Source organism: Chelonia mydas, chromosome 7 (assembly GCF_015237465.2).
Source record: "Chelonia mydas isolate rCheMyd1 chromosome 7, rCheMyd1.pri.v2, whole genome shotgun sequence".
NCBI lineage: Eukaryota > Metazoa > Chordata > Testudines > Cheloniidae > Chelonia > Chelonia mydas.
This window is the reverse complement of record NC_057853.1, coordinates 6008670-6036473: the sequence shown is the minus strand read 5'-3', so window position 1 is coordinate 6036473 and position 27804 is coordinate 6008670. Positions and strand designations below refer to the sequence as shown.

General features: G+C 44.7%; 1 protein-coding gene across 7 annotated transcripts in view; it reads left to right on the top strand.

Moving 5' to 3' along the window:
- The window catches only part of ADAMTS9 (ADAM metallopeptidase with thrombospondin type 1 motif 9), a 134189-nt gene that overhangs the window by 10260 nt on the left and 96125 nt on the right, over positions 1–27804 (top strand). For 6 of the 7 annotated variants that reach the window (XR_005226211.2, XM_043551517.1, XM_043551518.1 and 3 more), the window contains 8 exons: positions 13759–14045; positions 16309–16392; positions 16495–16619; positions 17075–17115; positions 17241–17346; positions 19494–19640; positions 20964–21105; positions 22193–22300. Coding sequence is in view for 6 of the 7 variants with exons in the window: in XM_043551517.1 (XP_043407452.1) it covers positions 13759–14045; positions 16309–16392; positions 16495–16619; positions 17075–17115; positions 17241–17346; positions 19494–19640; positions 20964–21105; positions 22193–22300 (1040 nt within the window). In the remaining variant the exon portion in view is untranslated. The remainder of the gene's footprint in view (positions 1–13758; positions 14046–16308; positions 16393–16494; positions 16620–17074; positions 17116–17240; positions 17347–19493; positions 19641–20963; positions 21106–22192; positions 22301–27804) is intronic. The other variant, XM_037904878.2, reaches the window with a different exon arrangement.

Below are 27804 nucleotides of genomic sequence, written 5' to 3'. Positions count from 1 at the left end.
GAACAGGCAGAACTTGCTACAGCAGAGCCCCCTGCAGACCCGGACTGATAAGAGGAGGAGAGGAAATACTGTTATGTTGCAACCTTTTCTGCTCAGTTTCCACCACCCTACAAGTCCCCAAGCTTTACTTGCACCAGCGCTCCTTAGGAGCCGCTCTCGAGCGTAGAATGTTCTAGCACCTCCTGAAAGCGAACGCAAAAGTGTCACAAATGCGAAGTCCCAAATTCTGACCCGCGTATTTCAACTTAACCTTCTAAATTCCTGCTTGGCTGTTTAGCTACAGTGATTCAGCAAACAGAAACGTCACCACTCGACTTGGATAGCTAACTCCCAGAGCACCAAAGAACGAACAAAAAAAAAACGTTCCGAAGACATTCGCTAGCTCTAGCATCTGAGAACTTCTCATTTGAAAAAGGTGAAATGCAAAGTAGCTGTGAGTTATTTGCTCATCTCTTCAATAGAGAGGCAGCTTTTGCTGCAGTCATGCCGAGTGTCGTCATTATCTCATAGGACACTGACGCTTCCCAGACTTCTGGCCCGATGAATGCCTGCAGTTCCCAAAGGTGAAGGCTGTTGAATGTACGGTTATCACATTGATATCGCATAGCTCTATTGGGTTCAATCAGTTTACACCATAAGTGGTTCTATACCGTAGTCCATAGAAGTAACCTATTACTGTGTAGACCTAATATTATGTGGATTCTTTTTTTTCCTTGAAAAATGTGTCCTTTTTTGATGATGCCACAAGAGTCATGGTGCAAAATATGTCTCGCCGTGCAGCTGACACACATGACACTGAAATAATCAGTAACGTGTCACCGATTCTCAGATACATTAATGAGTAATTTGTAATACATTACACTTTCAAAGTAGCTTTTAACGGTCTGTCCTGCTGAACATAACACTGGAGAGTCACGTAGCCTCCTGGGGCCATTTGTACTCTGGCCTCCACTACCAGATTGCTGTTACAATTAAGCCTGGGTTAATTTTGGACCTGATCCTAGATGATGCCGAGCACCTGTAATGTGCCGAGCACCCTCCATTCCCATCATCCATTCTGTTGTAATCTCTCTCCCTGAGATTACTGGTGGCGCTCCTTTGATATGGGCAGCAGTAGCTACAGTCAGGCCATTCCCATGGGCCTGTGACTGCCCCTCCTGAGTCTGCTGGAGCCTGGATTTCTAAAGTTTATGGGCCTGCTGCAAAGCCCATATTTCTTCACAAGCATATAGGGAGGCTGGGGTCCCATAGGTGAGGGGCTCAGACTGAGGGATGACTAGGTGGGGGCCTTGTCATAGGAGAGGGTAGAGGATCTTCCGTTTCCTTTGTGCAGGAGAGACTGTAAACCGGTGTTTGTGCGATGGGAAACTGGGGTCACAATATTTGATTGTAAGATTTTTGTGATGGGGTGTGTTCAACTTTAGGATGTGCCTCAGGCTGCGGCTAGCCACCCGATACACACAAAAGGTGTGTGTGAAAGAGAAAATTAGTCTTGTATGCCAATGAAAGATCTTTAAATGGACACCTGATTCAGGGTAATGAGATTATATGTGACTTGTTAGAGTCCAAATCTCCCCTTTCCTGGGATCCCCTATCCCTGCTCCATATCTCAGGATTATGTCTCTTCCCACAGGATCTTTCCTCATCCCAACCTTAATCATCCCTCTCAACCCCACTCATCCCTGAGGAATCATTCCCATCTCTGCTTCTGTGTTTCTAGCTTGCAGTATTGTTGTGAGTCTCACAATATTGGCTGTGTGTTTTAAAGCCCCAGCTCCTGGAGTCCTGTGACTAGGTGGCAATCTCAGCTTTCCTTTCTTACAGAAGTAAGCTTCTGGCCCTTGTGGCTGTGAAGAAAAGCCTGACGTGAACCCAGAAGGCAAATAAAAACATACCTCCCAATGGTTCTAGTGGCTAAAGCAGGGCGCAGTGTCATTCAAATTTGGCCCAGCTGCCTCTCCACAGGCAGAAAAAGAGGGGCAGCTGAACCAAACCTGAGTGGTGCCGTGACCCCATGCACCAGGTTGCAATACCACTGGGTTTGGGAGCCCTCTCAAATGGGGGTCTGGCGCAACCTGCCCCCTTTTCACAATGCCCCCGCCCAGGTAGCCTGAATGCCGGAAACGTTCCCAGCTTCAACTGTGACAAGGGCCACATGGGAGTAAAAGAGGGACAGTCTCGAGAAACTCGGGACTGTTGGGAGGTCTATAAAAAGACTCCAACCTTTATTATTTTTAAGCCAACCCCATGACTGTGTAGGGCCGGACTCATGAGTTTTGGCAGGAGTGCCCCTATAATCCCAGACGCTCTCCATTCCCCTGCTGCCTGCTGATTGCAACCTCCTGCTGCCCCGCACTCAGACAGACGCTGGGCCCCTGGGAGCCTAGATTGCTGGAGCCCCGCTATGCTGCAAGCAGCCCTCTGTGTCCCTGAGCAGGCACATGGCTGCTTCTCTGCTCAGCCCACCCACCGCTGCCTCCTTGTGGCTCGAGATTGGAACGACAGCTCAGCAGAGCAAGACCCGGACGGGCAGCCCGGTAGAACTTCAACCCGGCAGGAAAAGGTGCCTGTATCAGGGCAGAGGCATCAGGAAGAGGAGAAATTCGGGGAGGATGGGCCCTTCCTCACGCTCCCAGTGGAAATGCAAAGGAACCAGTTGGTTAATAGCAGGCCCAAGTGAGGGGGAACGAAGGGGGGGTCGTGGAATAGTAGAATGGCACCTGCGCAGCTTACTTTTACTGGGCAGGCGGAGACAATTTCTGGAGGGGAGGGAAGCAGCTGAGGGAACAGCCTGAGGCTGCATCAGAGTGCCGCTCAGCAATTGCGTCTCTGCTGGTGGGCCGGGTTGGGCTGGGAGGAGGCAGCTGGCCCCACTGGGCACTGCTCTGTCCCCCGGCTGGGCGGGCACCAGGCTGCTTTCAGGAGCCAGCTGGGCTGAGCTCCCTCCTTTGCCTGCCCACTGGCTCTGAGAGCTGAGCCGGCCCAGGCGAGGGGCCTGAGCCGGCTCCCCAGGAAAGACTGAGCCCAGTCCCCCTCCCCCTCCCATGAACGAGGTTCCAGTAGGAGAGAGTGGGGGAGGTGACTCAGACCTGGGGGTCTGGTGAGGAGAGCAGGGGGGCACAGCTTGGAGAGGAGGGGAGCTGATGGGGATATAGGCACAAGGGTCTTTGGAAGGGATGTGGGCTTTCGGGAGCCTTGGGGAGGGGCTTGAGAGAAGATACAAGACATTTGGAAAGGGGAACGATAGAGGGGAGGGATGTGGTGTAGACCCTTTTTGTTGGGGAGAGGGATGTCAGCAAATTTGCCCTGTCTGGGGTGGAAGGGGTGGGGGGGACTTGTGGTAATTGTGAAGGTCTATATGCCCCCCACACCTCCCGTTTAGCTGGCAGTTAGCCCACTGCCTGCAGCAATCCGCTTGAGTGCGTAAGAATTCATAGTAAGGGAATCAAGCGTCGTAGACGGGAAGGTGTAACGTTTGCAGGAGCGGTATTAAATGTTGTTGTGCTTTGAGCTGTTAACATGCTTGATATGTTTCAAGAAGCAAACCCAGGATTCAGGACCAGCAGGGCAACTGTCCCCAGAGGCGGATGCTTTTGGGTTGGATGTTTCTGATGGTCAGAATATTGCACTGCTTGGTCTTGCCACCCAGCAAAATACCCAGGTGCAGAGACTGAAAAGATCCGAGTGGGGCAAAATTAGCCACGCCCATTAACAAGGAGATGAACTTGGGCCGTGAGGTCTTAGTCCTGTACCCAGACGTCTCAATAAATGGCACAGTTCGATATTTCAGTCTGAAACGACTTTTTGTTTCAAAATCCTTGCGCGTGTTATAAAAGAGGTGAAATCGAAACAAAGTTTTTTTTTTTTTCAGAATTTTTGCTTTTGTGGAGAATTTAGAAAGTTTCTGGTTTTGTTCCTAATCGGAATAAAGACAAATGCTGAAATCTCCAAATCCTTTGTGAAATGGGATTTCCGTCCTCCGCCCGGCTTTAACATGCCTGTGAATGGTGTGCTGTATTATAGGGTTTTGCTGTATGACGCTTCTGTCTGCGCATACGCTATAAGTTAAATCTGTACATTTTTAGTGAATCCTTTTGCCGTTAAAGACTTTAGATCTAATTTAGCTCTATACACTGCTAAGCAAGCTCAGATTGACTTGTATTTGAACTTTCTTTGGTTTGCCGTGCAAGTAGTAATCAGACAATTGTCATTTTTGTCTCGTATGTATGAACGAACGTAGAATATGTTATTTTTCATTGGATTCTTATTTGGGTTGATTATTCATTTCCCGTTTCATTTTTGTTCTTCACTCCCACCCCCCAGTCTATAAATGCTGTTTTCTATATCCTACTGTAGCAATTTACAATTCTCTGGGTCCATAGTCATGGAAGTGGAGTTAACATCCTGTGGAGTTAACATTAATTCTGCCTTTAGGCTTGATTGTCAGAATATGCTACCAAGCAAGCCCCTCACCTCCCCCCTCATTTCACTCCTCCATCTCCGGCTGTCATCCTAGCACCGTAACAAACTTCCATCACCAAAACTAAATTCTGCTCTTGGTTACATTGGTGTAAATCTGGAATAAATCCATTGACTACAGTAACTCCAGATTTACACTGCGGTGTAACAGAGAACTTGCCTTGATGTTATTAAAAGGGAAAGATCTGAGTTTGTCTTCTGTGACAGTTCAGTGAATGCCCATCATTTGAATAAGGTAGGATTTTTTAGTTTGCTTAATCCAAATACAGAAAACACCGTATTTTCTAGACTGCGACTGTAAATAGAGCTACTATCCTGTCACCATGCATGTGATTTCTCAGTGGGCTGTGGGAGATCCAAAAGGAAATCTTCAAAAATTACAGTAAAAAAAGTGTGCATGTTTCTTGAAATCTGGGGTGGATGGATGGATGGATCAGGGGGTTAGTAATGGAGTATAGCCTCTTCCATCTATAGGTGGCTGGTTTAGATGCCTCCTAAGATGGCAGTGGCCGATGCTTGTGTTTGTGAAATGAAAGTCCGGGTCTCCCTCTAATTCTGGTATCCACATCACAGAAACTGCAATCAAAAATTCACCCCCTGTTAGCAGCCTCAGAGAGGCAAAGGACTCTGCTGGCATGGAATCTGAACTGTTCCTCTCACTCCAAGCAGTGGCCCCATGAGGTCAGGGTTGAGACACATTTGCAATATTGCAAAGCTTGTGCTACTGCTCCCCACCTGTGTACTGTACCTGTGTACTGGGCAGAGAGAGGAGTTTTGTTTTCCTTGTGTTCTCATTAGTACCTTTCATGAACTTCAGTGAAAAGACTCTCTGAAATAATTAGATGGTTTTAAAGGGAGGTAAATAAAAGGAGGATCAAAGGGCTGTTTAAAACACTGCTGTGTTGTTTTGAAGTTCACTGTAAGGGTCTATTCTCCTTTTGTTGCATAATTGTCACTGGTAGCAATTGGATTTAGAACTCCTATTGAGAGTTCGAACAACAGGGTTGGATTCTATAGCCTGTACTCCTAGGTGTGTTTCCAGTGATTTCACTGGGACTTCATGTGAGTGTGGGTAGCATGATCAGCCCTGTATGTTGAAACCAAACCACATATACAAAGCCATTCTGCAAGGGTGAATTGACTGTAGCTCTCCCTGACAACTTCAGTTCCAGGGAGTCAGGTCACAAGGTGTTTAACCGCCTTGAGGGAACTCAGTTAAATTTTGCTCAGCTTTATGAAAGTGTGCAATAATTAACTTCCTAACTTTAGCTTTAGCACCTGCTTTGCTGGGTCAGAGCAGTTATAGAGACTTTATAGACTAACTACCAAATAGCAAGTCTTAAGTACTAAAACACCTGGTTTATGTATTCAAATTGCATTTGATAATAAGTTAGTTTAAAAGTACTTTTTTTTTTTAAACCTGGGAGGGAATTTTAATACTGTTAGCTAAGAAGCTGCTTCCCTTCCCCCTTCCCGCCCCAGCTTTCATGAACTTGAACTGGAATTGCTTTCATTGTCACATGCCTTATTTAATTGTGCAAAATGCTTTCTAGTCCCAAGGGCAAGTTAATGTGGAAGTGGAAAGGATTAGAGCCATTAGGGACAAGTGATCACTCTTTTAATTTTTGATTTTAGCATAACAATAGTTACTACTTCAAAAGCAATCCCAGGGTCTACTCCTGTCATCCTCACTAATGCAATCAGTCACAGTACTCCTATAGGGCCTGATTCTCCATTGCCTTTGGGACTGCTCCAAAGTCCATTAAGTTCAATGGAAAGAGTCCCATTGACTTAATTTCACTGGTCTTTGAATCATCCTTTGGCCAAACTGAGTGCAGAGTAAATCTAAAATGCTACCAGACCAGGATGGTAGCATTTTACTTCCAATCTGCACCACTGTAAATAACTGCACAATGTACAAGGCCCATGTCGTTTGCTTGTGTGAATGAAATTTACAGGATTGGGTCTTTATATCCTTCTGTTGGCTTCATTTCTTCCTTCCTGTTGCAAGTGAAAATTAATTGTTAGAGTTTAGATCCATCAAGTGCTGTACTGGGTGGTTGCTAAACTAAAGCAATCATTAAAAACAGAAAAGGAGGACTTGTGGCACCTTAGGGACGAACAAATTTATTTGAGCATAAGCTTTCGTGAGGTACAGCTCACTTCATCGGATGCATTCAGTGGAAAATACAGTGGGGAGATTTATATCGGAAACAGACATGGTTTAAAGAGCCAATGTTAGGAAATTGTTAGACTAGTTCTTTGACCACGTTTAAATGAATATCAACTGTTGAAGCTGTACAAAGGATAGCTTCGTTCATTCTTGAATTATTAATCTAGTGGTGGCTTGGCTTTAAATGCCAGGCACTTGAAAATCCATCACATCATTGGGACTTGGATTTTATTGTGAATAAGCCAATGTCTTGTTCCTTAAACCCATCTAATTACTGTCATGTGTAGGTAAGTGCTTTCCAGTTATTGCAAGGAATTGAGAGATTGCCAAACAAATATTTTGCTTCCTGTTCTCTGTTGATATATCAACTGTGGTAGACAAATGCAAAACATCACACTCTTCCTATAGCTCAAAATGTAAGAGTTTTTCATTGCTCTCCATGTTATCAGAATAAGCTTGCCATTGTTAAGTTACATTTTACAGAGTTGGTTCCAGGGTATTAGAGAGACAAGATAGGTAAGGTAATATCCTTTATTGTACCCACACTGTTAATTTATGACAGGTTTCAGAGTAGCAGCCGTGTTAGTCTGTATTCGCAAAAAGAAAATGAGTACTTGTGGCACCTTAGAGACTAACCAACTTATTTGAGCATAAGCTTTCGTGAGCCGCAGCTCACTTCATCGGAATGCATCCGATGAAGTGAGCTGCAGCTCACGAAAGCTTATGCTCAAATAAATTGGTTAGTCTCTAAGGTGCCACAAGTACTCATTTTCTTTTTGTTAATTTATGGTGTTCTGGTGTTCTGGGTGATGTCTGAGTTTTTCACTTCTGCTTAATTAGCCTGCAGTATGTAGATCTATTCAAGAGGTATGCAACATTTCTATCCTTTGGTGGCCATCTTAATGGTGACAAGTTAGATATCAACAGCTTTAGGCCCATATGGCATTCTCAATCTGCATGCACAATTGCTGTTGGGAGTTTCATGCGTGGCTTGAGAGCAGTATATTGCAGTTAGTGTTTCTTTTTTTTTTTTTTTTTTTTACAAAGTGTCCCATTTCTAGCTGGGTTAAGATAACAGCTCATTGTTGTCAAAGTACATGAGTGGTTTTAAATCAGTTACTGTCTTGCCAGACTGTGCTTAGTTTGTTGGGCCAGGTCTATACTATAAACATAGGTCAGTATAATTATGTTGCTCAGGGGTAGTTCACTGACCTTTGAGTAAGGGGTAGTTACACCGACCTTCTGATTAAGAAAAAGCAGAAAGCCGACAAGGAGTGGAAGATGGGAGGGATCAGCAAGGAAAGCTACCTTGTAAATTGGAGTAATAGTAATAGGATGAAATTTAATAGTGAAAAGTGCAAGGTCAGAACATGTAGGGATAAAGTGAGAAAGGCCAAAAGCCATGTAGAGTTGGACCTTGCAAAGGGAATTAAAACCAATAGTAAAAGGTTCTATAGCCATATAAATAAGAAGAAAACGAAGAAAGAAGTGGGACTGCTAAACACTGAGGATGGAGTGGAGGTTAAGGATAATCTAGGCATGGCCCAATATCTAAACAAATACTTTGCCTCAGTCTTTAATGAGGAGCTTAGGGATAATGGTAGGATGACAAATGGGAATGAGGATATGGAGGTAGATATTACCACATCTGAGGTAGAAGCCAAACTCGAACAGCTTAATGGGACTAAACTGGGGGCCCAGATAATCTTCATCCAAGAATATTAAAGGAATTGGCACATGAAATTGCAAGCTCATTAGCAAGAATTTTTAATGAATCTGTAAACTCAGGGGTTGTACCGTATGACTGGAGAATTGCTAACATAGTTCCTGTTTTTAACAAAGGAAAAAAAAGTGAGCCGGGTAACTACAGGCCTGTTAGTTTGACATCTCTAGTATGTAAGGTCTTGGAAAAATTTTTGAAGGAGAAAGTAGTTAGGGACATTGAGGTCAGTAGTAATTGGGACAAAATATAACATGGTTTTACAAAAGGTAGATCGTGCCAAACCAACCTGATCTCCTTCTTTGAAAAGGTAACAGATTTTTTTAGACAAAGGAAACGCAGTGTATCTAATTTACCTTGATTTCAATAAGGCATTTGATACAGTTCCACATGAGGAATTATTAGCTCATAATAATTATGAGCCGCCAATGTGATATGGCCATGAAAAAAGCTAATGCAGTCTTGGAATGCATCAGGCCAGGTATTTCCAGCAGAGATAAGGAGGTGTTAGTACCGTTATACAGGGCAATGGTGAGACCTCATCTGGAATACTGTGTGCAGTTCTGGTCTCCCATGTTTAAGAAGGATGAATTCAAACTGGAACAGGTACAGAGAAGGGCTACTAGGATGATCCGAGGAATGGAAAACCTGTCTTGTGAAAGGAGACTCATAGAGCTTGGCTTGTTTAGCCTAACCAAAAGAAGGCTGAGGGGAGATATGGTTGCTCTCTATAAATATATCAGAGGGATAAATACCGGAAAGGGAGAGGAATTATTTAAGCTCTGTACCAATGTGGACACAAGAACAAATGGATATAAACTGGCCATCAGGAAGTTTAGACTTGAAATTAGACAAAGGTTTCTAACCATCAGAGGAGTGAAGTTCTGGAGCAGCCTTCCAAGGGGAGCAGTGGGGCAAAAGACATATCTGGCTTCAGGACTAAACTTGATAAATTTATGGAGGGGATGGTATGATGGGATAGCCTAATTTTGGCAATTAATTGATCTTTGACTATAAGCGGTAAATATGCCCAATGGCCTTTGATGGGATGTTAGATGGGGTGGGATCGGAGTTACGACAGAGAATTCTTTCCTTGGTGTCTGGCTGGTGAGTCTTGCCCACATGCTCAGGGTTTAGCTGATCGCCATATTTGGGGTTGGGAAGGAATTTTCCTCCAGGGCAGATTGGCAGAAGCCCTGGAGGTTTTTCACCTTTCTCTGTAGCATGGGACACGGGTCACTTGCTGGAGGATTCTCTGCTCCTTGAAGTCTTTAAGCCACGATTTGAGGACTTCAATAGCTCAGACATAGGTCAGGGGTTTGTTACAGGAGCGGGTGAGTGAGATTCTGTGGCCTGCATTGTGCAGGAGGTCAGATTAGACGATCATAATGGTCCCTTCTGACCTTAAAGTCTAGGATTCTATGAACCCCCCAATGCAGACAGCACTATGTCGATGGAAGGACTTCTCCAATCAACATAGCTAACGCCTCTTGGGTAGGTGGATTAGCGATGCTGACGGGAGAAACTCTCTTGTTGGCATAGTAACATCTTCACTAAGCTCCAGAGCTGTGCAGCTGAAGCAGTGTGTGTGAAGACAAGTCCTCAGTAACGAGATTGGAATACGCAGTGTGTAAATATGACTGACTGGTGCTTTTCTGGTGCGCCTATAGAGAGAGACATGGAAGGATCAGCCGTAAATGTCAGTAAACAACGATTTCACCAAACACACACACATCAGTGACAAAATGTTCCCATTGATGATAGAAATTTACAGATCGGTAAAGTAATAAAAATGCTGCTTGAGAAAGTATGAGAGATTGATTTTAAGGCTATTTACTGTGTATATTTGACAATTTGTGTTTGAACAGATATAAAGCTCGAACTTTTTGAATCTCAACCTCCTCTATCATTAAATAATTGTCTGACCCTCTTGCCCCGTAAGCTCCTGCAACTGTGAATGCTTAAAATAGATAAAAATAAAACAAATCCTTACAACCCATAATTTTGCACAATTGTGAACATTTAAATTGATACAGATAAAAAAGCTTTAAAATCAGTATTGATACTTTCCATCCAAATTCTAAAAATGAACTCTTCCAACCCTCCCCTGCCCTCTATATAGTCTCACGAATACAACTGCCCTACTCACTTACTTCTAAGCTTGCATCTTCTAATAACAAGAATAAGGCAGCAAGTACCAAACTTCCCTATCCCCTTAACTGTAACTCATTGTTATATTAAAAAAATTACTTAACACAAGAACATAAAAATGGCCCTACCAGGTCAGACCAAGGGTCCATCTAGTCCGGTATCCTGTCTTCCGCCAGTGCCAGGTGCCCCAGAGGGAATGAACAGAACATGAAATCATCAAGTGATCCATCCCCTGTCGCTTCTTCTCCTTCTTGGATCTAGGGACTTTGCAGAACCTTAACACAGAAATGCTGCAGACCAATAAGGTCCAGCTAATCTGTAAAATCACAGGAAACCATATTGTGAATCAACCCACACATGCAGTCTGGGTTACACCTGTCAGTGCTGTCTTCTCCCTGCAGGGCTGGGCAAACTTTTTGGCCCGAGGGCCACATCTGGGAATAGAAATTGTACGGCGGGCCATGAATGCTCACAAAATCGGGGTTGGGGTGTGGGAGGCGGTGCAGGCTCTGGTCGGGGGTGCGAGCTCTGGGGTAGGGCCAGAAAGGAGGAGTTCAGGTTGCAGGAGGGGGCTGCGGTGTGGGGTAGGGTGCAGGGTGGGGGGGTGAGGGCTCCGGCTGGGGATGAGAAGTTTGGGGTGTAGGAGGGTGCTTCGGGCTGGGACCGAGGGGTTCGGAAGGCAGGAGGGGGATCATGGCTGGGGCAGGGGGTTGGGGCACGGGGTGAGGCTCAGGGGTGCAGCTCTGGGAGGTGTTTACCTCAAGCAGCTCCAAGAAGCAGCGGCATGTCCCTTCTCCGGCTCCTGCGCGGCCAGGCAGCTCTGCACGCTGCTCAGTCCACAGGCACCGCCCCTGCAGCTCCCATTGGCCATGGTTTCTGGCCAATGGGAGGTGGGGGGTGCTTGGGGCGGGGACCATGTGCAGAGGGGAGCGCCCTGGCTGCCTGTACATGTAGGAGTCGGAGGGGGGCCAAGCCACTGCTTCCGGGAGCCATGTGAAGCGACCCCTGACTCAGCTCCTCAGCTGGAGCACTGGAGCAGGGCAAGCCCCAGACCCTGCTCCGCAGAGGGAACTCGAGGGCCTGCTTAAAACGGCTGGCGGGCCAGATCTGGCCCATGGGCTGTAGTTTGCCCACCCCTGATCCAACTGCTGCTCAACTTGGCTGCCAGTTTTGTAACCCTGGCAAGAAAATTCACTGCTGATTAGTCAAGAGCTTCCAACTCCTAACTAAGGGGTATGTGTGTACCTGCAGGAATGTCTGTCCTTAATGCAAGCTTCCAAACTGGCTTCAGAACAGCTGGAGAGCACGGTTAACAGCTTCCTGCACTCTCTCTAGGATGCTCAAATAGCAATTATTCGTTTGCAGGCAGTCAAGCCTGTATACTGCCCCCTAGGCTGGGAATGTTTCCATATTGACTCACAGCAAGTAGAAACAGCGGCTGCAATTACAGCTGTAAGGTTTTTGGCTGAAACCTAGAAAAGAAAAGGGGATTACGTATAGGTACAGTTGGCCATTCTTAGCAGATGAGGGTGGCATGTGACCAGGATTCATCACCGCATTTGGTGTGCTAGTTGGATCATTCGCTTCCCTGGCCCGGGCCAAGTACTGACGGGCAGTGCGACATGAACGCTGATCCATCTCCCCCGCTTCTGCACTGATTTAGACTGGTGTAAATCAGGGGTGTGCCAGTGCTGCCTGTGAAGTTATTTTAGCATGAGAGCAGAATCATGCCCAGTTTAACAGCACTGCTTAGTGCAGGATAAGTAGAGTAACCCAGTTATATATGAATGCCATGGGTTTTTTCAGGCTTCTTACTCAAATAGCTGTTATGTGCGGATTGTTAGCTGTCGTAAGGTAGTCCACACCAAACATAAGGAAACGCGGTTGGAGTTCATGTGAGTTATGTGTTGTTTGCTGTACGGTAGCATTTAATTTTAGAATGTCGTATTTTGACATGGAGGAGGCAAATTAACAGTTCTCAGTTGAACAGTCATTGGGCCATACACTCAGCTGGCTGCTGCTATTTATTAACATTTTAAAATCAGTGCTTTGGAAATTATTACTAAAACATCCGAAAAGGAAACTGCACATGTCAAATAGCCAAGAAGTTCCCTATCGTTGAAATCTTGTTTGCACTCTGAGCGTTCCTTTGTTCCCTAATATTCTGCTTCCTGTACCCTTCTCAGTGGGTCAGATAAGGAAATTGGATATTTTTCACCAGCATGATGAAATTAAAGGAAAGCTACAAAGACTAGGAGGTCTGTAGGCCGTTAGATGAACAGTGCTGATTTGGCTTTACGTTACTTAGCAGGTCTGAGCTGTTTCTCTTGGATGAATCACATTCAATTAGCTACTTCCTCTGATGAGCTGATTAAAACTTAAGTGGCATCAAATACCAGTGATTTTGCTCTTACGCTCAAATAATGCTATAATTACGTACTAATCAGATGGTGAATCTTAATTGTACATGTTCCATATGTGTTTTTTGCCCATGCACCCGCCTCAGTCTGTCATCTTCGTATCAGCTTTTAACATACTTTCCAGGTCCTTTTTATGTTTTGCCTAATTGAATATCAAAAGCAGTATATGTGAAACTTCCTGTGTTCTATTCTTTAGTCAGTGGCAGCTGTGTTATTAGATGACCTTTACCATTTTGGTGGCACAGAATAATAAGAGGGGGAAAAAATATTTGAAGCACAGCCATGCTATTGTTACAGGCAGAAATGAATCATATGTAATTGCTTCACTCATTGGGGCCCAAATCTGGCAGTCCTTATTCCATCCTTCAATTGTGCCTGAGTGAGAGAGGCAGGATTTAGCCCTTAATCGCTTATGTGGGTTAATAGCCACATTGGACACACTTGGAATCTATACGCAGACAGAACAGTTAAAATTCCTGGATACAAATAGAACAAAATTTGCTGATTTTTGAATTCTTCCTACATACAGGATTACTCTGGTCCTGGTCCAGCAATGCATTTAAACACATCTGACTTTTAGCGTCATTGACTTCAATAGGACTACTCATGTCTTTAAAGTTAAGAACATGGTTAAGGGCTTTGCTAAACTGTGGCTTTCCATGCAGTCCTTGTTTTGCATAGCTACTTAGAACAAATCTGAATGAGTGTAGGAGACAGGCTACTCGCTGTTGTATGAACTGAAGTGTGTTCCTAACATGAAAAACATGTGGTTTTGAATGTATTCAATCAGGAATCCATTTTTTTTTAAACCACAGGGCATGAAAATAGTCACAAAAAGAGCAAGAGGAAAAACCGGAGAAGACAATGGCAAGAAAGTAGTCTGTTATCGGACGTGGCAGCATTAAAACATAGCATAGCAGGAAATCAATTTTCTACATATAACAACAAGACTGAGAACACAAGTGATGACAAGACACACCGAAGAACGAAGCGATTCCTCTCCTACCCTCGATTTGTGGAAGTCATGGTGGTGGCAGACAGTAGAATGGTTGCCTACCATGGAGTTAATCTGCAACACTATATCTTAACATTAATGTCAATAGTAAGTATCAAATTAGGGGAAGACTTTCCCCCTTGGATTTTACTCGCCCCATCCCAAGATGGTGCGATACTCCTAGCTTGTGTACATCAAGTACTGTACTAAAGTCAGGATTAGGTAAAGATGGAATGTGGCTCAGATGGACAAAACTTCAGTCTTATCTCGAAAATGTCGGAACCCACAAGAGACTCTTCCAGTCCCGTTGGAGGGGTTCTTCCATCCCCGGCTCCACCGTATAAATTAACTATTCCTGGGGCTCACTCCTTCAGTTCCCCAAGTCTCCAGCAGTGGGGTTACCACAGGCTGGTGCTACTGTCCTTGGGATCTAGTCTCCTTCCCACTCAGGCCCGTGTGACGTACAAGCTGAATGGGACTGTTGCCGCATGCGGCTTCCCAGCATACACAGTGAGGAGTGTGGATCCCCTCCCCCTTTCCACATGCTGGGATTTAGAGGTTGAGTTGTTACCCAATTTTCTTTGCTGCTTAGAGCTCATGAAGAGTGGTAGTATCAGTTGACTTTCCATTATGGTGGTAGGAGTCCCAGTGGCAAGTCTTGCCTTGTGTGCAGCGGTAGGGTGGTTTTGCTGGCATCTTCCTCAGCTTTCTCACCCCATTCAAGGGCAAGCGTAATGCTGACAGACCCCGGTCATCGGTGGGCGGGATCGAACCTGGGGCCTGGAGTTTAGTGCATGAGCCTCTATCACATGAGCTAAAAGCCAACTGGCTGTTAGCTAAGGCTGCAGAGCAAACTCATTAATCTCTCTCTCTAAGTGGTCTCGGTGCCACTAGGTGGGGCAGAACACCACACCCAGAAGGTGTGTGGGTTACACAGGCTCAATGGTTCCAAATGCCACTGGATGTTTGTGCTGAGCTTACTGACCAGCGATGAGCTTTCTGTTCCTGCCAAGCGCCAGTCTCTACCCTCAGCACTGAAGCAGAGAGCCGTGTGAGCTGATGCTGTGGGTTGCAGATTCTGGATTACAGACCTCCACGTTCCCTAAATCAGATGCACCTCTGAACTCAGAGTCCAGATCCTGGGGCTCAAAAGACACTACCACTATCTGTCAGTAGAGGAGACTGATAGTAAGAGCATGTTTAGGGTCAGTCTTTACTTAGTGCCCTTGTTTCTCAGAACAAAGGCTTTTTTTCAGCATAGCAACAGGTTTCCTCTTGCTGCTTAATGTTCAGTGACTCTCTTCTTTGGTGCATGGGACATTGAACAGCATGGAAATGCATTTGATATTCCCTTGGGTAATTTATGCTGTGCTTTCCAGAGATGAGCTTTCAAAAAAATAAATCATCAATTTAAGTTCCCCCAAAGACTTACAGACAGCGATATAGAAAATAGAATGTTGTTAGAAAGGTCCCTTGAGAAGGGTGATATGAGTCTCTCGATGACTATGCCAAAAGCTGCAGTTATTTTGGATACAGACTCCCATTTATTTGAAAGCGCTAGTAAATATCAGATGGGAAACATTCCTAGACCAGCCCTCAGCAGCCACTAGATCCATTTGGATTTTTCCATCTCTGATTTCTGTGGGTCAAATTCTATTCTCATTACCTCCCATCAACCTCCCCCCCCCCCAATGTTATCCATGGAAAAGTAGAGTATAATATAGATAAAAACACACTTAAGTGTAAGGCTTAGCAAAAAATGTACAAAGGTTATCTGGTGAAAATCTCTGCACACCCTCCCGGTCTCCCCCCAAAATGTACAAACTTCATAAAGTATTATTTACAGGAAGAGAATGGCCAAGATCATCAAGTGTGACTAGTGATTTTGGGTGTCCAATTTGAGACTTATTTAGAAGGGCTGGATTTTCAGAGGGCAGGCACTTAACGTTTAAGTCATCTTGAGTTGGGCATCCCAGAAATTGAAGCATTTGAAATCACTAGTCGCTTTTGAAAATCTTAGCTAGCGATAGTTGCAGATGTGTATCTGAGGACAGAATGTGGCCCTGTAATTGGGTGATGATATATGTGTGCAGAACTGAAGAATGGGTCCAGAAGAAAGTTTTGGGATTCTGGCACACAAGGTTTTCCTTTTCATTTTAAAACAATGCTCAAGGTGTTGCTAAATCTCTCAAGGTTTTGCGCTGAGATGATGATCATGATCAGATCATTAGCTAAAATTCTACAACAAAACCTAGTGAGAGAGTGAAGAGCTGCCACGCTCCCCTCGGTCAGAGAACAGAAGACAAATTTGTGTTGCTTTAATTCTTTGTTTGAAGCCAGCATTAACTCTGAATGTTTCTCTTTGATGCAGGTAGCCTCTATCTATAAAGACCCAAGTATTGGAAATTTAATTAATATTGTTATTGTGAAATTAGTCGTGATACATAATGAACAGGTAATGAAAGTATTTTTTCCTCTTTGCATTTGCCACAGGGAGTGAGCACTGAGATAAATAACTAAAATACACATTTTTGTATATATATTTTTTTATGGCTAGGATGGTCCTTCAATATCTTATAATGCCCAGACAACATTAAAAAACTTTTGCCAATGGCAGCATTCCCAGAACCACCCTGAAGAAAACAATCTACCCAAACATGATACCGCTGTACTTGTTACCAGGTATATTCAGTTTTCTCATTAATAATGTAGCCATTTGAGTATCACAGTTGGAAGCGATTAATTTATAATGCATGTGATCGTCAGAAATCATTGATTTGGGGAAGCGCAGTAAAGGCAATAAGTGTTTGGATTGTAACTGTGGAACTAGGGTAGTGATGGAAAGCAGTATGGTAAATATTTATCCCTCTATTAAATGCAACTTAGAATGGTTGTAGTATCCAGGACCTGATCCTAATGCCATTGAAGGAAATTGGTTAAACTCTATTTGACTTAAATAGGCAATTGAATCAGACCTCTTTGTTCAGTTCACTGACAGCTCGTGTGACAAAGCCAGCTTGAGAATGTCAGCTGGAGAACCAAGAATTGCTTTTGAATTTTTTTTTTTTATTTTTGCATTTGTACTGTAACTTGCGTGTACATGAAAATTAAAAGCGTCAAGTCTGTTCTGCTTTCAGACAGGATATTTGTAGAGCTCACGACAAATGTGATACATTAGGTAAGCTTAATCTATTTTTTTTTTTTGTTTTACTCCTTTGAGGTCACAATGTTAATATGTGCTTAACTCTGAGCAATGTTTCTTTTTTTATAATACACCGTTTTGTTCTGCCCTTGCCTTTCTAGGTCTGGCTGAACTGGGCACTGTTTGTGATCCATACAGAAGCTGCTCAATTAGCGAAGATAACGGACTAAGTACTGCTTTTACGATCGCACATGAACTTGGCCATGTGTATGTTTTTATGTAGATAAGTTTACATTTAAATAGCCAAAGATGTATGCTAAGTGGAACTGATGCATAGCTGAGCCTAAGAAATGAGTAGGTAGGAGATGCAAGGACAAGGAGGTGAAACAGCTGGCAGCATCTGGAAGGCGGCTGAAGATGCTCCATAGCACCCAGTGGTAGCGGCATGGAGTGGCAAAGGGAAGGCCCAGCCCAGGGGGAGCACAGAATGGGTGGGATGGTGTGTCCAAGAAAGCCCCCAGCTGTGGGCGGCAATTGAGTAGGGGAGAAAAGAATGCTGCCCTTCTCATCCCCCTGCCCAAATCAAATGAACACATATCCCCTCTCAGGCCTAGCTCACCTCTAAATGCCAAGGGTGGGAGTCAGTAGTAGGGTGTCTCTAAGCAGATCCAAGGTCTCGATGGCCTCTGGAGCTGGCACATTTTATGTCGTAGTGCATGCTCCGCTCACCTCGCACGCACTCACGCTCGTCACGAGGCTGCGAGGGTGTGTGGTGGAAGAGCTAAGAGTAAACATGGGCAAACCTCTCCCCTTCTGCCACCTAGCCTCAGGGCTCCTGCCACTGCATGTTGCTCAGCCTGTCTACCCTACCCTGGTGGGTGACTTTACTGCAGTTAATGGAGTAGTTACGCCAGAGCAGGAATTTAGCTTAGTGTGTTTGGCATTCGACTGAGACAGCTTCCACCAAGGCAGTGCTCATGTGGATGAGCATGACCAGCTATGAAGCTAGGATTCCCAATGCCCCCACATCCAGCTGAGCCCCCAGTTGATCGTTGAAGGTAGGGACGAGAAAGAAGTGCTTTGTCTTGCAAGTGCTGGTTGTGTCATCTATCCGATGGCTACATCACCAATTAAAATAACATACTGTGTTTTAGAATAGAGGCTTCAGAGGTGGGATTAGTGAGTTCTAATAAACCAGGCTTAAAGCGTTTTTCATTTGGGCAGTGTATATTTAAGGGCAGTTGTATTTTTTTAATTTGATATCCTGATGGAAATCCCCAAGGTTTGGCCTTCCCCACCCCTAACTTGCAGCAGCTTACTTCACGAACTTCATCCAAAGGAGGTGGTCCTGAAACGGAGTGCCTCTGTGTGGGAGGCGGGGGAAGAGTTGGCTCACTGGACGAAATCTTAATGGAAATAGAAACTCGTCAGCCTTCACATTTGGATCACATCAAGTCATTTCCCCTCTTCCACTTCAAATAGCAAAGCAGCTTAAGATGTTCTGTCTCTGTTACATTTTTGCAGCATTCTTCAATCGAGTGTGTGCTGCAAATCTCACATGGGTTTATGCTGATATTGATTCTTGATGGCATTCTGTAAACCTACCAGCTAAAATATAAGTTTGTCCCTGGTGTGATTCCACGTAGGCAACGACATCAGTGACAAACTTGGCCCTAGATGTCTAAAACCACAGTTCAGTTTCATTAGAAACTTTCCGCTACTAGGCTATTGAATCCTCAGGGCTAAACTATACTAGGGACTTCAGCCATCCGTGGCTTGCAGACCCCTAGAGTAGACACGCAACACTGCTGTAAAACGCAATTTGCATCAGTGCTGTTTACTCTGCTTGGAACTGGGGTATTCTGCACGGATGCAGATTGCAATTTGTGTTAGCTGGATCTCTCTGCACTAGGGGTTTTCACTGGTGCAGCCCTGCTGGTGACTGGCCGCCAATAGCCATTCCCAGTACAGACAGTGCCTCAGTTTCAAACTTTTGTAAGTCCAAAACGATGCCATATTTCATAACTTCACCACCGCTTGTGGAAAGCTGGGATTTACAAAGGAGCCGAAGAGAGTTAGGTGCCAGATTCTTATCGACTTTCAAATTCCCAGCCAAAGTCTTTGACTGTTTAGATTGGCTGGGGAAAATTTGTCACTGGCATAACATTGGGCCCAATCCTGTGAGGTCCAGAATGCCTGCAGGATCACAGCTACAGGTAGCAAGACAGAAAACTGCATCTGAAATTTACCCAAAGTGTCTGGCTTCAGAATACCTCGAGTACACACGTTGCCACTTAGAGTTCTGATGTTGAAAGGTTTTGTGTACTCTGGCTATTATACACCCTATTTCTGCTGTAGCACGAGATACTTGGTCTTTAATGTGCGCTTCATTAGACTTGTTTTGCTTTTTGTAGATTTAACATGCCACATGATGACAATAATAAGTGCAAAGAAGATGGAGGGAAAAATCAACAACATGTCATGGCGCCAACGCTCAACTTCTACACCAACCCCTGGATGTGGTCAAAATGTAGTAGGAAATACATTACTGAGTTTCTAGAGTAAGACATTATATATGTGGTGGTAGTGTTATACAGACAGCCTCCCTCATTTGTTACACTGAAAACGAAGGGTGCATCATTTGGAAAGGAGTTGAAGTGGGGGGGGTGTGTGTGTGTGTGTGTGTGTGTGTGTGTGTGTGTGTGTGTGTGTCGTTTACATAGTGTAGAAATACAACTTCTGAGATTCAGTCCCTGCCAGTTCGGTCTCATGATTAACTGGCAAGGAATTGCTTCTCTATGGGGAAGGCTAAGTCTTGGCCCCCATGGAAATCACTTTTAAGGAACTCGTCATCTCCGCTAACCTGAGCAGTGAGTTTCCTAAGCTTTGTGACCCAGATACTGAGTTGTGTCTTAGGAGCACTTGGTACAGCTAGGAAGGCAGTTGCTAAAGTCCATGAAATCCACCTCTGCAGGCCTTGGAGCTGACCTGGAGCCAACCTGGACCCTGGAATAAATTAGAGAGGCCGTCAGGTTGCTCTGGCTTACACTGACTGCTCATTCTGGCATCAGAGAATGACCAGGGTGAAGGGGGAAAGGGGAGCTTGGCCATGCATCCTTTCCTCTGGCCATACTCCCTATGTGGGCAGCTGGGACGGGGTTAGTATATCAGCTGATACAGTGGCACTGCACCTCTTTGGGATCCCCCTATGCAAAAGGAGCTTTCTGATAGCTTACTAAGGCAGCGTCAACCTGTCGGAATGGCACAAGGTTGCCCTACCGTGGCCCAGGATCCGTGCCCATGATATCAGTCGAAAGAGCAGAGTTCTTCTGAAGTACAATGAAAAGTTTTGTATGAACGTGTCCTAGGCCTGCCCTCTTCTCCCATTGTTTTTGATGGGAGCAGGTGAAGGCCCAATGTTCTGTATAGTCAGATCTGAGAGCTTGTATCCCTCAAGTGGGCTCTTACGCTGTTTGTGTAGCGGGACTATTCAATATTTCCTCTCAGTTTGCACTCACTCTTGGTACCCAAAGCATTGTGCTGTATTTCTCAGCAGATGAAGTAGTGTATGTTAAACATGACAACACAATAACAAGGGAGAAAGCATGGTCTTGTGGGTTAAGGCCCAGGCTGGGAGGAAGGCAATCTGGGTTCTTTTCACAGGTCTGTTTATAAGGAGTCATGTAAGGAGGGTATGCCCCTGAGCAGCCCCGTGTGTAAAATGGGTGACAGTCATATTTTGCTACAGTGCAGGAGTCTTTGGGGACTAATTTGTTAACCTTTGTGTGGCACACAGATACTGCATTGATGCATACATTAAAAAGAAACGGGCTCTGGCCCGACAAATCCCTATTTAACCCTGTTGTTGTTCTGTTTTATTGAAGCACTGGTTATGGGGAGTGTTTACTAGACGAGCCTGTATCAAGGACTTACACTTTGCCTCAACAACTCCCAGGAGTAATTTATGATGTTAATAAACAATGCGAATTAATTTTTGGACCAGGCTCTCAAGTCTGCCCATACATGGTAAGTGCTCTTCCACTTCTTTGTTTTGCTTGCAACATGCAAGAGGAATAAAGCTTTGCTGGGTTAGTCCCCTTACAATATATTTTGGTATCCAGGTTGTTAATTTTTGTCAGTGGCAAAAGGCGTTGCCATAACAACCGCTACCCTAGGCCATCGGCAGGGTTTGACTCCAGGGCCTGTGAAACACAAATCTCTACCACTTTCGCTGAAGGACCCAGGATCTTCAGGAGTGACTAGCGATTTTGAAAGCCTCAGTCTGGAGGGGTCCCACTTGAGACATTTGAATGAGGCTTGATTTTCAGAGGGTGGGTGCTCATCACTTCCAAGGTATATCAAGTTGGGCACCTAGCCATGGAGACACCCCAAAATAACTAGTCCCTTTGGAAAATCCAGGCCCCAGATGATTACCTGGGAGCTATAACGTACAGCTGACCTCTGTGGACCAGCCTCAGAGGGGCTATTTAACATATGACTGCCCCGGAGAGAGAAGCCCTCTGTCGACCGAACAGAAGCATATCACAATAGTCCTCACTCTGCCCTGCAGCATGCCTTGCTCCTGTTCTACCTTTAAAAGGCAAAAACATTGTCCACTGCTGTTTGCTGAGACTCCCCACCCGGGTACCAGTTAGCGCCAATTCCAGTGGCTATTTTTGTGTTCCGTTTCGCACAGCCGACTGAAATGCTATCAGAGGGGAACAGCTTATGATCACCACTAACTTAGGTTCGACTGGAACTGGTAGCAGGAGACGGGGGGATTTTTCATGATCGTGGTCATGATTTTGGTTCCAATACGCACACGCGCGGCCCATGTTTTGTTAAAATCACCTGTTGACAGAAATTTTCCGATCAGCTCTGCTGGTAACTTGATTTCAGGTGGGCTCCACTCATCCAAGTTCAGGACTGATTTATCTTTGCGCTGAAAGGCACCCTGAGCTATTCAGTACTTCCCCTCCCAGCCCTGTTTTATATTGCACACATTCATTGTGTAAATGATGGCAGTTCTAGTGTGAAATGTCATGTGGTCAGCCGTGTGCGTCACACTTGAGCCGGGCATTACTTAATACTATGATCATTTAAATAAATGAAGCAGATGCAGTGCCGACGACTCTGGTGCATTAACGTTGATGGAGCTCACAAAGGATGTCGTACTCAACACACACCTTGGGCTGATGGGACAGAGTGTGAACCCGGAAAGGTCTGTAATACCTGATGTTTCATCCCCTTGTAGACAAAAATGGTGTTAAAAGGCTCATAGTGTATATATCAATTAAAAGTCTTTTTCCCCCCTGAAGTTCAGTTGTATGGAGTGCAATTTACAACTGAAATTCACCCCAGGCTAATTCTATATAGCTTTGATGGAGGCACAGCGTAATCGTGCTGGCTTCTGATGTAGGAGGTAATGTTTTCTGTTCCTTGTCAGTGCTGGTGGTGTATGATGTCAAAACGATAGTGTCTCTCTAACTTGGAATTAATGTAGTAACGTGTCAGCTGCAAATGCCTCGAAATTGTTCCTTATATAATGTGGTTAAAATCTCCTGTTTGCCATTATTGTGTTTTATGAAATGCATTCTGCTTTTCGAAAAGCTAATTGTACTTTATGGAATTACTTGAGCAAACTCTGAGACGTTTTCCTGTCCTATTCATTGGAAGTTTAATATATGCAGTTGGTAATTAGTATGTTTAAAATTGGCTCCTTGCTTGGACAACTTCAGAGTAGAATACAAAGCTGGTCAAAATGTTTCATTTGAAACTTTCTTTAACAATTTTTTCACCAGAAATGGAAATGTCTGTGGGTAATGTCTGATTTCAACAAAATGTTTCAGTTTGTGGTCTACATTTTTCAGTGTTCATGTGCCAAAACCTGGGATGGGGGTAACTTATGGGATTTTAGTTTTTCCAGGAGAACCCAACCATTTTGAAGAAAAATTTCAACCAAGACTTTTTAGCTTTTATCAGAATTTTTTGTAAGAACAAAAAACATTTCCCGAGCAGCTGTATGCTTGATGGTTTTCAAGGACTTGCGTCTTAAAAATTCACGTTTGTAACACTGTGGGTAACAATTAATGGTTATAGTTAGGGTGACTAGATGTCCCGTTTTTAAAGGGACAGTTCTGTTTTTTGGGACTTTTTCTTATATTACCCCCCACCCCCTGTCCCGTTTTTTCGCAGTTGCTATCTGGTCACCCTAGTTATAGTTGTCATTGCCTTGGAAGACTTGCTGTCTCTAATACTGTCTAATACAGGGATCAGCAACCTTTGGCATGCGGCCCATCAGGGAAATCCGCTGGTGGGCCGGGCTGGTTTGTTTACCTGCTGCTTCCACAGGTTTGGCCATTGTAGCTCCCACTGGCCACGGTTCGAGGCCAATGGGGGCTGCGGGAAGTGGCGTGGGCCGAGGGATGTGCAGGCCACCACTTCCTGCAGCCCACAATGGCCTGGAATGGCAAGCTGCGATCGGCCGATCCTGCAGATGCTGCAGGTAAACAAATCATCCCTGCCCGCCAGTGGATTTCCCTGATGGGCCGTGTGTCAAAGCTTGCTGATTCCTGGTCTGATACATACATTCTTTTAAATGCATTTTAATTCAAATGTATGTAGGCCATATTTGACCCATATACTTTCATAAAAGAAATAGATTATTAAATTTTCTGCATTTCTGAAACCTTTCTAGTCAACATGTTTTGCTAAGGGATGATTCAAGGCAATGGGCATAATGTATCATTGTACTTTTCTTTCTGATGGAAGAGCACAGGCACAGAAATTGTACGTCTTCTCATGCATCCACGCAGGGGACGGTGTCATGGGAATATCCTTGAAATTCCCATTTTTATACTGCTCTTTGGAGCTGTGAGACTGTGCTCAGTCTACCGCTCTAACCGATTTTAATCACTTTTCCATGAGGGTTCCCCCTTGTTCAGAGAGTCGACCTAAGGCCTGTGCGTCATGGCGATCAATTTGAACCCGATTCTGATGACGGAAGTGGAACTTCAGTGGTGTGTGGACCTTGTGGTAGCCCACTGCATAAGGGTGAATTTCACCCTTTAAAAGACATCCGGGCTTGATCTTGAAAAAACTACTGTGTGTAGTTCCTACCCCAGTGAGTTGCATTTCAGCGACTTCATTCGTTATTGTTCACAATACAAGCCTAATAGATAATGCCTTACTACTCTGTGTGCGTATAAGATGTGCTACTGGGTGTGTCTGTGTTGCACTGTAGTAAAAAAAGAAGCTGTATTGCACTCAGACAGGGTAAGAATTAATGACAGGAAAATTAAAGTTAATATCTCCCATGGACTTCAGTGGGACTGCTCAAAGTCGCGGGGGAGGGGGAGCACTAATCCCAATAGTAACTATTTTCATGGTCAGTCCTGGTAAAAATCGTGAGAAATCACAAGTCCCATAATGCAGAATCTGGAAGTAGCCCAGTCACACACAAGGTGAGCAGGGAGAAAGGCATCTAAGTACCTTTGTAGATCTGGGCCTAAATCCCACTTTTAGGCCCCGCTGTGATCCACAAAACTCGCGCTCAGCTGCCGTCCACTCCTGTAGGGGCCTCGACTTACTTGCACCCAAGTTTTCAGGGTAGAACTTCCCTGGGCCCTGAGGTTTCTGCCTCTGGTCATGCACGCGGCTGCTTCTCTCCAGGCGCCTGGATGGATGCCTATTTTCCGCCCAAGTCCCAGCGCAATCCACAAAGCAGGATGCAGTAGGCAGAGGACTACCTAGCTCACCCATGGGGCCCAATCCAGTAGGGCTCCCTGCTCAGAGTTAACCTACTGGATTGGGTCCCATTCAAAATCGAGGTGGGTCCCATTCAGAATCGATGGTGATAGTGCTTCATCTGATATTTTTTTAGCCTTGTGGTTAGAGCACTTACCTGGGTTGTGAGAGACCTGGGTTCAATGCCCCCCTCAGGCAGAGGGGAAGAAAAGATTTGAACAGGGGTCTCCCAGCTCTCGGGAGCATGCTCTAACCACTGAGCTATGGGATAGTCTGATGTGGGGCTCTCTCATCAAGTTGTGGCACTGTATATAAACACTGGAGACTGAACTGTGGGTCCAGCTTACTGCTTTCCAGCTGGGTGCCCAAACCCCGTGGCTTTAGAATCCTCCTGTTTCTTTGTGTTTATTGGGATTAAAAAATTCAAAACAAAATCCAGAAATTATAGTCACATTCCTAATGAATCACAGATGCAAAAAGAGACCATCCAAACCTCCTCAGCCCAAAATATGTGCCTGAAAATGAAGTCAGGCCAGTGTCCCCCCCGGCCCATGCCGTCCCCCGTTCCTCCAATCACAATTCTTTTTTGTTTTCCTCCGCCCTAGCCAGCTACTGAATAGCTGCGCAAATTGTGGGAATCAGCCTTTCGGGTGTGATGTTGCAGGCCCGAAGACAGGCCAAACAGCCGCTCTGCCACAGTAGCATAAAACCACTGCATTCACAACTCCCGTACACAACAAATGCCCGTTCTTCCTCACGGAGGCGGAGGCAGATGCCGAGGCCTCTGGTGTCTGAAAAACGTCTAACGGCAATTGTCCATAAGTCTGGCCATGCATTGGGGGGGACCCTCTGTTCTGAAGCCAGCAAATCCCTACTGGGCATATTCTGCCTGTCTGCCTCTCCCTCCCTCCCAGTGACTCTTTCACTATTTAGCCACAGTGGAACAGCTTGAACAGGAGAGACTGAGGGAGTCCCTCCCCCCATCTGACTATCCCATAGCACTCTCCTGGGAGACCCCTATTCAAATCCTTTCTCCTCCTCTGCCTGAGAGGGGAATTGAACCTAGGTTTTCCGCATCCTAGGTGAGTGCTGTAATCAGTGGGCATCACCGCCTCTGCTTTGTGTACAGCGAGGCACCTAACTCATTCTTGCAAGGAATGACTCTGGCGGCTAAGTGTCCAGGAGAGGGGTTCCCGGCTGTGGATCACTAGCATTGATAGGCCCAGACCAGACTTGGGGGCCTATCCCCATAAGGCAGTGGAGTTTGGGATACACCCCTCTCCTCAGCATCTCCCATTGGTGGGTCCTTACCTAGCATGCTGGCTTTTTGCAGATCACAGTCTAAGGCACCTGTCTCTCCCCATTCATTGAATAGGGAGTCTGGCTATGTGGGTCGCATTGTTGTTCCTGTGATTTTTCTAAGCACCTAAAAATTAGGTGTCATGACTCTGAGCATCACAATGCCTTAGTCACTTTGTGGATCTGGGCCAAAGGGCCTTATAGAAAAGGGGGAGGAGGGAGCATCTCTGAATTTTGGTCTGATTTACCCTTCCAAAGTTTGGATCAGCATAAAAATCCTCCCCCGTATTTTGCTGCATCTTGCAAAACACTGATGTACAAAATCTGGAGTTAATTTCTTTGGAATGAGTAGCTATTTTTGTACTAAGCTATGATGTGGCCAGCAGCCTTGTATGTTCAGTAATGCTTGGCCTCAAGTCGCCTTGTTTAAAGTCTGTTATATATGGGTTGGCAGAGAAAATAAAGTGCCATTTTTTTAAGGGAAATATCTTTGGAAACCAAAGAGCTTGCCTGTCCAAACAGAGATAAAACAACTCGGATATCTTATCCCCCACCTTAAATCTTATTCCTAAATCAAAGCTCTGTATGTAACAGAGGAGTATTAACTTATACATATTTTGAATATGAGAGCACTGAAGTTGACACCAAATTAAATCAAGTAATAATCCAACCTCAGTTTTTGGCCTTTGCTAGGTGAATACTTGTGATGATCATTTACTTTTGTTTCACAGCATTGCTGCTTCACCGATTTTAAAATAAGCGATTGTGTTCCCAATGCAAAAAAAGAGGCTTATAAACTTAGATCCATATCTCTTGCGGTTTTAGAGTCTATTTCAAAAATTGCAAAAAGCATAGAATTACAGCTGTGGTTGCTTTTTTTTGCAACCAGTAGAGGCATAATCATGATTTTTGGTTTCTTGTTTAGGGCAGTAGATAGTCATATAGGCTATGCATGCGTGAAGTCTTGGAACACTTGTCTGGCCCCTGCCTATCTAGTCAGTAGCAAGTCACCTGATGCATAGATTGGGTGAATTATCTAGGAGTCTCTTGGAGAGACAAAGGAAAGTAGACTCTGTTATAATGCCTCCCTCCACCATCACGACCTCCCTTTGTGAAATTATGTCTGCGTAAATTATTTCGAAGTTGGTCTAGACATTAATTAGTGGATTAACAACAGCACTTCCACTCATTCCATAAGGCATGGAAATAGGCCCCTAGGAAAGAAAGCTCTGGCAGACACTGTATGTTTTTCTGTTTTAATTCATGTGTTTCCAAAACACAAAAATAATATTTAAACATCGATGTAAAACAAACAAAAAAAGACATGAAAGTTACACAACTTGAATATTCACAGTATGTTTCCAAAAACACAACTCTATTTCCTTAATTTAATCTTGCTGTTTATTAAAGTGGAACATCTTTCTCTTTCTTTCCTTAATGATGTGCTATTTATGACCACAAATCCTGAAATTCTGAACATAATCAATAGTGTAATTTCCTGGCAGAGTTCTGTGTCCTTAGCCATCAGATGGGAAGCTTGTAAGTCATGTCAAGCTCTTAGTTGCCTACATTCATAAGTTATTCAGTCTGCTTCACTGGGTCATTGGTGCCAAGCCTGTGTGTGGCAGGATATTTCACGGCCGAAGTCAACATTTCTGCAGGAAGTCTCTCCTCTGGGAC